This window comes from Schistocerca gregaria, chromosome 3 (genome assembly GCF_023897955.1).
Source record: "Schistocerca gregaria isolate iqSchGreg1 chromosome 3, iqSchGreg1.2, whole genome shotgun sequence".
Classification (NCBI taxonomy): domain Eukaryota; kingdom Metazoa; phylum Arthropoda; class Insecta; order Orthoptera; family Acrididae; genus Schistocerca; species Schistocerca gregaria.
The window spans coordinates 340,571,488-340,583,506 of record NC_064922.1 but is presented as its reverse complement, the minus strand read 5'-3'; the positions used below and the strand labels follow the sequence as shown (position 1 = coordinate 340,583,506).

General features: G+C 40.9%; 1 protein-coding gene across 1 annotated transcript; it reads left to right on the top strand.

Annotated features, from left to right (window-relative positions):
• Positions 1–707: 707 nt before the first annotated feature.
• On the top strand, positions 708–8,131 carry LOC126355367 (uncharacterized). The gene is made up of 2 exons (XM_050005661.1): positions 708–1,305; positions 8,004–8,131. Exons 1-2 carry the CDS (start codon positions 708–710, stop codon positions 8,129–8,131), a joined length of 726 nt encoding a protein of 241 aa, XP_049861618.1.
• Positions 8,132–12,019: the final 3,888 nt, after the last annotated feature.

The following is a 12,019-nucleotide window of genomic DNA, read 5'->3' as shown; positions in this document are numbered from 1 at the left end:
CGTTCTTTGAAGAACAATCACTCTTTGTGATTAAAAAGAGACTAATGGGAGAGATTCTTCAATTCAAGCAAACGAGCATAAACGCCCAAAATGATCGTGATTCTGTTATGCAAGCGTTGTCTGTTTGTCCTAGATCTGACTGTCCTACTTTGCACACACTGTATTTCTTGTCTGTCTGCATTTATTGCTACAGTAGAAAGAAGTTTATCGATATTGCGGCATACAAAGACATGCATGAGGTTGACAATGAAGGATGATCGATTTCATGGCTTAGCTCTGTTGAACACTCACTGTGACATTGAGTATTGAAAGATTGTGAGACCTTAGTTAAAAAAGGCTCGATATGTGTCATAATCGGCGGAGGAAACGACGTATACAAGAATGAGAGCAGCAGGGCGACTAGAGTGCTGAAAGAAACCTTGGAAAAAGTACCACACTCTAGAGTGTTTGTGCTAAACATCCCACACAGGCACGATTTGCTGGAGTTTTCGTGCGTAAACCAAGAGATAATTAGTACAAACAGAAAAATCAAAAAAATCTGTAGTAGCTTCAATAACGTAACATATGTTGAGGCCACAGTTTCAGTTAGAAGCCATTTCACAAAGCAAGGTCTGCACAGAAACAACTTTGGGAAAACAGTGATGTGCAAAGAATTACTGGAAGCACTAAAATACTCAAGGCAGTCAAATAGCCATAAACTAATCCTAATGCCATGTCAAAATGAAGGAGAGGAGAAACTAATTGACGCAAGAGTGGAAACAGCACTAACTGCTCAATCAATAACAACAGTTGTACCAAAAACAACTGCAGAACTACCAGCAGCTGCACCAATAACAAGAGAAGAATCTTCAGTAGCTGCACTAACAACAACAGCAGAATCATCAGCAGCACCATCACCAACAGTTGAATCAACAAAAGGAGCAATAGTGGAAACAGCACTAACTGCTCAATCAATAACAACAGCAGTACCAAAAACAACTGCAGAACCACCAGCAGCTGCACCAATAACAAGAGAAGAATCTTCAGTAGCTGCACTAACAACAAAAGCAGAATCATCAGCAGCATCATCACCAACAGATGAATCAACAAAAGAAGCAGAAGTAGCAGCAGTAGAACCAGCATCAGGGACAAAACTAACAGCAACAGCAACCAGTCATCAGGCAGATCCTTCATCACCTCTAGTACTGACAGAAGTGGAATCCTTGATACTACAAGCAATGCCACCACCACCACCCCCCTCAACTAAAACAGCAGCAACTGTGGACTCGACAACACCAGCTGGCAAGAAAGTGTCATCTGCAACACGTGAGTCCAGCAGGAGGAGGAAAGTGAGTAACCGAAGCAATGATTTTTTATGGACAAGCATGGCAAAATCAGTCCTTCTGTAAAACTAATAATCACACATCAAAATATTCAGTCACTTACTGCTAACAGTGCCACTTCAATTGACTACATTGTCACAAATATTCAATCAGAGAATTATACTGTAAACATTGCTGAAAACAATTTATCTGACCATACTGAACAAATAATTACCATAAATCAAAACCTAAAGGACAGAAAGTATAATATTAAGTACCAGCCAATACACAAAGAAAACATAAATAAGTTTACCACCAATCTGGCTAAGGAAGGTTGGACTGAACTACTAGATAAAAGCAATGAAAACAATGCTAGTATTTTTATAACAAAGTACTGTGAATACATCAATGAGGCTTTCCCCTACAAAAACAAATGTGTCTTTAGTAAAACAAAACAAAATAACTGGATAAGCAGGGGCATTATGGTATCCAGTAATAGGCACAAAGAGCTGCATGGATTAGTTAAGTACAAAACAGAGGGTTCAAATCTTAAGATGTATTATGATAGGTACAAAAAAATATATCAAAAAGTCATAAAATGTGCCAAGAAAAAAGCTATTGAGAAGGCCATCAGCCTTTCAGAAAATAAGGCTAGGACAGCATGGCAAATCTTAAATGAAGAAACAGGTCATAGAAGGAATAAAAAGGACTGTCCCAAAGAAATTAGATGGAATAACACCTTAATAAAAAGCCCAGATGCCATAGCAAATGTCTTAATAACTACTTTGTAAATATCTGCAAGCATATGACAGACAATATCAGAACTTCAGCAAATAATGCTTTAAATGGGTTAAAGCTGAATAATCAATCATTAAGTAATTCAATCTACCTGTTTCCTACGAGTGAAACAGAAGTAATTAGAGTCATAAACAACCTGAAAAACACTAAGACACAGGATGTTTACGGGATCTCAAATATGCTGGTGAAACTGTCTTCTACCTTTATAGCTAAGCCACTTGCTAAATTATTCAACGAATCAATGGCAGAGGGGGTGTTTCCAGAAAGCCTGAAAATAGCAACATTAATACCTTTATATAAAAAGGGTGATGTGAAAGAACCAGAAAACTACAGGCCTGTGAGTATTTTACCAATAATAGCAAAAATTTTTGAACGTATTCTGCACAAAGGTTGATGAAGTTCTTCACAACATACAAAATATTATCCAGAAGTCAACACGGTTACCAGAAAAACAAGTCCACCACTACTGCTACAAAGGAACTTATTGACTATGTGCTAGATGCTTTTGACAGGGAAGAAACTACAATAGGGATATTCTGTGACCTATCCAAAGCATTTGACCTAGTAAATCATGAATTGCTTCTGCAGAAATTAGAATTCTATGGGATCAGAGGCATGGCACTTGACTTATTGAGTTCATATTTGACAAATAGATATCAGAAAGTGGAAATATCTGATGAAAAAGGAAATACATTTTACTCTGACACACAGAAAATTACACATGGTGTACCACAAGGAAGCGTGCTTGGGCCACTACTCTTTTTGATTTATGTAAATGATCTCCCCAGTGGCATCCAAAATAAGGCCATCCTCTATGCTGATGATACCAATATTGTGATAAAGGGTGCAAACTTAGAAGAATGTGCTCTAAACACTGAAGGGATTCTTTGTTATCTTGATACTTGGTTCTGCAACAACAGATTAGTACCAAATTACAAGAAAACTAATTTTATCTGTTTCAAAAATAACAGACCCAAACAAAATTTGATAGGATTAAAAATCAATGACAACAGTCTTGAACAAGTAACAAGTGCGAAATTTTTAGGTCTCTACATAGATGACAAACTGTCTTGGTCAGAGCACATCAATGCTGTATGTCATAAGCTTAACTCGGTTTGTTTTGCAATTAGGAAGCTAAGTGAAATTGTTAATATGGAAACTCTGATAAAATATTACTTTGCACAATTCTATTCCATTATGTCCTATGGAATTGAGCTTTGGGGGAGTGCATCAAATATGAAAAAGGTCCTTATTATACAAAAAAAGGCAATCCGCATAATGACAAGACAAAAGTGGCGAGCCACTTGCAAACCAAAATTTAAAGAACTAAATATCCTAACGGTAGTAAATGTCTACATCTACAGAATTCTAATACTCACTAAAAACCACATTAATCTCTACCAAACGAACGAACAGGTACACCAATATGAAACCCGGAATTGCTGGAAACTAAGGGCAATTCAGCATCGGACCAGCCGATATGAGAAAGGGACTACATACATAGGAATGCGCCTCTATAACTGTCTACCAAATGTCATCACAAAAGCAGAGAGCATGAATGAATTTAAAAAAGGTATTAAACCAATACTGACAGAAAACCCATTCTGTACTATACAGAAATACTTTGATTACAGCAAAAGTATGAATAAATAAGGTATGATAATAAACTTGTACAATTGTAGACTATCATGATTACTAACTTAGGTGATTTTAACATGTGTTATTATTAACTTTTTATAATATTGTTAATTTGAAGCTGTATAAGTAAACCCTTTTCATTCAATAAAGGGATATTTCGACTACAGCAAAAGTATGAATAAATAATATATGATTATAAACTTGTATAATTGTAGACTATTATGATTATTAACCTATGGGATTTTAACATGTATCATTATCACTTTTTATAATAGTATCAATTTGAAGATGTATATGTGAAATTGTAGTGTATTCTCAACTTCAATGTAAAACATGACAATGCCTATATGTAAAGATACAACATGTATCAGATGTATTACATCAAATGGCTGCTGAATAAATAAATCAGTCAATCAATTGTCCTCATCAAGATGTAACTAACCATATGCCAGAAAGAATAGGTGCATAGAATTCATCATTTAAGGAGGAGAACCACAATTGCAATTTTTTTACATCATAAGATGGCATTGTCTTGTGTATGTGTATAATCTCTTAAAATAAACATTTCTTAAACTTTTCATGTGACTTGATTATTTTTTATTGTGGTATAAGTAAAGGTAGCTGTAACCTGGTAATCAAGGAAGCAGGATTTGGTTATGATTGTGGACGGGGCCGTAATCCGATACTACTGGCTCCCTTTAGCAATTACAAACATTTATTTTAAAATAGTAATTCCAGACTCGGCAATAAATAAAGATATCACACAATATTAATGTAAGAATGAACAACTGTATAATTAATAGTGCTTTCAGTGCATTAAAATTTACCAAATGAGCTTAAAATACAGACACAGCAAATACTGTTTTAAAAACAAGCCAATGTGATTCCAATTAGAATTTTAAGGCAAGTAACCCACAGCCACGGCTGAAGGCCTTTAACGCCAAGAATAAAAATTATAAAAAATTTAACAAACATACTGTCAAACAGCAATGCAATAGCAAAGGTTAATTTAAAAGGACAAGTAACTGATCACCAAAGAAGTGAGACAAAATGATGGTAAAGTTGGTAGCACAATCATTAAAACATACTGTAATGCTAATAATGGCAATTATATAAAAAATTAAAAAAACAGACAGTACAAAATAAATATACAGCAAAAACATTAATTTAAAAGGACAAGCAACTGATCACCAAACAGGTGAGACAAAATGATGGTAAACTTGGTATCACAATCATTAAAAGATGCTGTAACGCCAAGAAAAGCAGTTATATAAAAAACATTAGAAATATACAATAAATAGTCGAGAAGAATTGCATTCACTTTGAAAGATGGTAACTCAGACTAGAGGCAGTCTAACGAATGACTAATGATAATCTTTCTGAGGCTACCTGACGTCCAATAAACCAAATGCAAAATGTAAAAATACGCCAAAGCAGAAACCGGCAGTCTGGACTTCATCCGCAGAACACTGTGCTTAGACCGCCCAGAACGATGAAGGAATCACTACCATCAGAGTAGAAGAATCACCAACCAACCTTCTATTAAGAAAGCTGTCAAAACTACACGCCTCACTGGACAGCAGCGGCAAGGCGAGGAAACGTACACTGCCGTTACGTACACTAACCCCCAGGTAAGGTAAATGTAGCATTAGCGGCCACGAGGCAGGGAAAATACCGCTGGTTGAACTTAACAAATAGTAACAAACTGAATGCAGTAAATACCATTTGGAAGTCCTGGAAAGCTAAAGAGATTCACATTTCCCAAGTACTCTACTGGCTGCTCTTCGCCTCGGCAAGACTACGAGCAGCAACACGAACCCAAATCACTGGAGAGTCGCAAGATCTCATAATGGTGAGGTTTCTCTACTTGAATCAAACTGCAACTTAAAGCTTGCAGGATCCGGTTTACGACGAGGTCGTGCACCCTCATGACCTCAGTCCTTCGATCTGGCAGTCCATGCGCGCCGCCAACGGTCCCGGCGTGTTCACACACTGTGTGGACCTGGCTCCTCCTGAGTCTCCAACCGAACTACACACAGACATGACCCTGAAGATCCACGACATCACCCCAAAGATAGGGCCACAGTTACTACATATTGATAACCGCCGCTGCTGCCACTAGTGGACAGGCAAAGCTTGTGAAACCAAGTGGCACCAGTCAACATGAGAAGAAGACAAACAATTGCAGCCATTTCAACTAAACGATATGGTCTGGCCTCCAACAGAGGCTGGAAACTTACAAACATCACCAACATGAGCCACAGCACGGTTCAGTAGCTCAAGATATCTTTAGTGCCTCCTCCTTGAGGTTTTTCTGAATCCACCACTGTCTGTACCCATCACCATGTACACATTAGAATAATCTATGGGATAGGAAGAACTGTCAAAGAGAAACGTTTTCAGTTGAGTTTCAAATTTTACATTCTATCTGTCAGACATTTTATATCACTGCGTAAGAATTGTGAACTCATGTTTAATCTAGAGACAACCCCAATGTGGCGAACTGAACGTCATTTTTTCTTCTGGTATTGTAATTCTGTCATAATTTTTCCTGTTTAAGGGCTGTGGATTATTTATAACAAACTTCATGAGTGAATAACTATACTGTGAAGTGGATAGATTGCTACTCACATACCAAGAAGCACAGGGGAGAGGACAGCACGACACCGCCGGGGTCGCTGCCTCCATAAGCCAGTGTCGACGCGGCCATATGGGAGCACCTCACAGGGCTTTCCGCTCAGCATTTCTCGGCCCTGGACCGTGTTGTAACCGCGACCAGAACGGTCGTTGCCGAGAACGAAAGCACAGTGGAACCCGTGAACAAACAAAACGGACAACAGGAAAGGACGGACATAAACAACGACTGACGATTGAACGAGACCCTACAAACAACAACACACAAGAAGCAATAGGGTCAGAAGCGAAAAACCTCACGAATCAACAACGTCCACTCAGACATGGAAACAAGCAAAGTAAACGCGCTGTTTGTAGGCGAGATGTCGATAGACTAATGTGAATCTCAGACTGCCTCACTGGGAGAGAGGTAGGCGCTTAAATACATGATAGGGTGCGTCGCTATTGGCCACTGGGACCACGTGCTCCACCGTGGCGCCCTCACATTATACGCGGGCCCTGATTGCACACACCCACGGCTTATGGCACGATGGCTGCAGAGAACTCTAGGGGTAATCGAGGTCTGTGCCTTCTGGCACGCATTCGAGACCCATGCACTCAGTACCAGAGACCGCATCATCGGTTTCAGGCTGAGGACACAGCCTGCCACCATCTTGGGCATTGTCCTGGATGCCCTCGCCTCTGTTGGCTTCAAGGAGGGGGAGATTCACAGGACCACGTCGCGCCCGCCATCTAAGCGGCATCAGCCACCTCAGTGCCAGCGGAAACGGCGCCTGTGGGAGTTTGCGCACACCCAGGAGGCCTTCCAGCAGTCTGCACACATTGTGTGCAATGTCTACTGGATGGCACCCTGCTACAGCCACCACCTGACATCTCCAGTCTGCACGACTTCTTAGCTGACCTCTTTCAACAGCATCCGCCGTCCACCGCTGGCGCTATCAGTGACCGCCTCCTGCCGCAATCGCAGCCTATCGAATTTGAGTACCTTTGGAGGCTGGTCACAGCGAAAGACCGCCTCCCTGCCGCCCAAGAGCTTTGCACCACGCCCAGATGGCCTAACTCCCGCCGAGCTGCGCCGCCTGCCGCGCGATATTGTGGTGAAGATTATGAATCTCCTCCTCCTAGCACGAGCACTCCTTCGTCGCCTCCACTGTGCCCAGACCACCTTACTCCCGAAAACGGCTGCATCGGCATCCCTCCACTGACTTTCTTCCGATCACTGTATGCTCGGTGCTGGCGAGGACATTCTACAAGGTTCTGGTGTCGCACCTGGTGCGTCTGTGTGCTGTGGACGAACGTCAGCAGGCCTTCATCCCTCGAGATGGGATGTTGGAAAACGCGTTCAATTTGGATCAGGCTCTCGTCTTTGTTGCATCTCTCGTCGTGTCTAAGGCGTTCGACTTGCTAGACCATGCTGACCTAGTCTCCATGCTGAAAGCACATGGCCACCCAAGCAAATTTACTGACTACATTGAGAGCTGCTACAGAGGCAGCACGGTGATGATAAATGGGGTTGCTGTGTGAGCTTGGCAGTGCAGCCATCAAAAGGCCTCTGTCATGAGGACCCTCTGTCTCCCCTCCTTTTCAGTATGGCCATTGACTTAATGCTCAACACCTTGCCTTCCCACATAGGAGCCTGGATATTAGGTCGCAGAGTCAATGCTGCAGCCTTCACTGATGATGTCCTGCTGTTCACATCAACAAAGAGAGGACTGCAGTCTCTCATCAACGGACCCATGGCAGCCCTCGCCAAGCTGTAGCTGCATTCAGCGTGAGGAAGTGTTTCACACTCGCACCAGAAGAAGGTCAAGGTGGACGATTCTATAATTTTCACAGTCTGAAACGCAATCATGCTGGCCCTACACATGGGTGAGACTTTAGGCTACCTGGGGCTGCAGTTCTCCTCTTCTGGTCAGAGCTTGTTCCATCCTCACGGGCACCTGCAGGAGCAGTTGGACATCATCACCCAGGCTCCCCTGAATCACCTCTATGCCCTCGTGCACGTGCTACTACCGGGCCTGTATCATGGGCCAGCCCTCAGTCACACCCAGATTGGTGCCCTGAATGCAGTGGAAACTGCGGTGCGAGCAGCCATCTTGGGCTACTTCCACTCTTCTGTAGCCCATACGGGCCTTGGCATTCCATCAGCCTGCTGGATGAGCCCTACCCTATGGCGAGCCCAACTTCCGATGCTGCAGAACATGGGGCCAGCTGCAGACGATGCGGACCTGCGCAAGGTGCAGCGCGAGGTCAAGGCGCTCGAGCGACACTTTACGTTGGAAGGCCATCTCCTCACAACGTCGGAGCAAGTCGGGAACATGTGGACAGCCCGCCTACACGTCGCCTCCAAGAGTCGTCTCCTCTCTGGGCGCGACTTTATCAATGCCATTCGCGCTCGCATAAACGCCTTTCCCTCCAAGGCACAGCGTAGTCGCGGGCGCGTCTGACAACTGACGCTGCGAGGGCTGCAGAGCCGTCGTAACCGCCAACTACGTCATCCAGGCCTGTGGACAAATGCACTGGTCCCGCGCGAAGCGTCACGACGCTTTTGTAAAGTACCCTACGCTTGGACTCGTGCAAAGGTGCTTCGACGTCTCGATGGAGCAGTCCATCAGGCGTGCCGTTCTCGACCTGCGTCCCCGCGTCCAGAGTGTCATCTACTCGTCGCCCACCTCGAATTGGAGGGGAACATGGTCCCCACAGTCTGCGAGGGACTTCTGAAGCTGTGCTTCAAGGTGCAGGAGCTCCCTGTCGTCTCTTCCAGGGTGCTGATGTCGTGCTGCACATCGTTTAAGATCTTTGTGCGTTTGGCTGCGCAGCGCCCAATGCCCAGGGCTGGTGTTGGGCAGAGTGCTGGCCTCTCTCCCTTACCCCTGTGGACTGTCACAGTTGCAATACTGCCTTTGTTCCACTTTGCTGTTTCTTCTGTCATTTGTTAATTTATTATGTTTATGTTTATCTCTTTGCATTCTGTAACATATACATTTGAGGTGCGTTGCCCAATGTAAGCTCCCTCTGCAGAGGGGGTACTGGGGAGGTACAATACACTTGTGCACCATTTCATTTCTTGTATGTGTTATTCCTATGGAATAAAGACGGTTTAAATAGACCGTTGATGCAGTGAGACTTGGAGAATATGCGCTTTGGAAAGCAATGAAGATTGCAGGAAAGAGTAAAAATAAACAGCACAATCATTATACATGTATAAAAACGAAAACATTACTTTTTCCACTTATGAATGAAGTGTGATTCTTTTAAACTTTACATTACAATCGGACCAACTAGTACACCTGTAAATGATGTAAGCTGGGATTTCCTTATAAAACAATATTGCCTCCACCCTATCAAAGCATCAGATTTGTGCTGTTTGGGATACGATCACAAAAGTCGATAGATTTCCCCCCACGGTCGACACTAGGCACAGGCATGGCAGAGTAACATCATGCGGAAGTGCCACCATTGAGAACTGTGGAGGTATAAATGCTGTGAATCTAATGTTTTGGACTATGTAAGACAGCGACTTCAAATTTGTGACGTAGTGACAACTCCCTTCCTTTTTTACCTGTATGGAGTGACTCCATGTAGCGTCCTTCCTTCTGGTATGACATCATTGCTCAGAGCCAACGAGTGGAACTGGACACTAGAATTTGTCCAAATTCGCTGCAGAGACTGAAAAATTCTACTTAGGACAGATGGGTAAAAATTCGAAACTAGATATCTGGAGCATGTAACAGTAGCCTAACCACTTTTCCCCGCACACAGCGGACCAATTGGAAAATGCTGTCGGTATGTTAAACTTAACACAGAAAGAATAACGAATATATTGGAGGAAATCGAGATATATTTAAGAACAAGAAATTATCCACATGTAATCCGCAATGAACAAATTGACCTAAAATACATCAATCCATTGAAAACTTTATTGACATTACCCACCAAGAACCTGGGTGAACCATAGTACACCCACAGACAAAATTTAATTTAAGTAACTCAACACCACAGATATCCATTCAATAAAATCCAATAACATTGCTGACAGAATTGCCAACAAGCTTATGTACCCATACAAAATCGCTGATTATGTAACATAATTGCTATCACGAAATTTGAACTGGAAATTAATTTTACTTTTGACCATTATTATTGAAATATCAGAACATAACATATAACACGATTGATTACTACTAGAATAACAACGAAAGAATATAATCAGGAAAAAAATAGACAGCAAGAGAAACAACAATGGTACTGGTCATCTATCTTAACTGCTGTCGCTAAATATCAACTAAAGACTAAGATATATCTCTGACCACTATTAACACACACTACAGAACTCACCATTACTGGTACATTAAAATATAATTGGTTCAAACAGACAGCCTACAGAAACAACAACATTGCATGGACGTCAGGACTTGAAAACATATGTAAAATCTCATTATTCATAAGTTGATCATATCCAATACAACAAAAATACCAAAATTTATAAATTGTTCTATTGCAGACAACTTGATGGTGGCTGTATAGCTGAAATAGGCCTGTAGTGCAAAATAATAACAGCAAAACTGGTTATCAACTTTGTTTCACAAAGTATAAATCTGAATTTGTAAATGAAGCCTTGACTGCAGTAAATTAAAGGAAACACATAAAAGCATTTTTTGGTATGACGAAAGTTCTTGGTGTGATAAAATGTAGCCTGTCATTTTCAAAATTAGAATGTGTCAGAACCATAGGGTTGGATGAAATCGTACCAAGACAAGCAAGAGTAATAACAGAAATTATGACTATCATCAAAAACAAAAAAAGAAATATTAATTTAATGTGCCTCAAGGTTCCATATTTTGGTCAGTCTTATGCTTGATCTCTGTAAATGGCGTAAATATTCTCAAAAAAATATTGAAGTTAAGGGAATACAACTATATTTCCAAAATAGAAAACAGCAGTTAAATGAGAATCGGAAATAAAAATTTCCATGTGTTATATATCAGTATGGTTATTTAGAAATAATCTTATTATAAGCAGAGGATAATAGTCTGAATTCATTTTTGTGTAACAAACAGCATATATCGTTAGCCCCTCTAAAAATGGAGAGAAACTAAGTGTCTCATAAAGCTTTTTAGAGTACTGTTTGAGAACAATTTCAAACAAAATATTACACTGGTTGTATTCCTTGGATCCCACATAGAGGAATCCCTAGATTTTGGTACAAAGTGATTGATTCATATTTTATTTTAAGAAAATGAAATGAAATCACTTAATATTAACGTGGAAGAGGACAGATTTATGTGTATCTAACCCCATTTTCTACTAACATGAAGCTTATGAAGTCTTCTTTGAGAATGTTTTTGGTTTCAGTACTATATTTACTATATGCATTTTTGAGAGATATATACATTATGTTCTAGATCTAACATTGGATTAATTTCTTTAACTCATTTCTCTATTCTGCTAACATTATCCACATACATTGGTAAAACTATTCAGAATAACTGCATTTTCATTTTCAAATCTGTCATAGTAGTATTAATACACACAGTAAATGCAGATAAACTAAGGTACTTCATTAATTCTGTTGCATAGGATTTCCAATTAATTAATTAAGTACTATTTTATCAAGAACTTAAGGATAATATTCTACTACTGAATGA

Coding starts and splice junctions, on each gene's coding strand:
- LOC126355367 (XM_050005661.1), top strand. CDS start 708: ATGCCATGTCAAAATGAAGGAGAGGAGAAACTAATTGACGCAAGAGTG. Junction 1,306..8,003: donor GAAAGTGTCATCTGCAACAC/GTGAGTCCAGCA, acceptor CTTCCCACATAG/GAGCCTGGATATTAGGTCGC.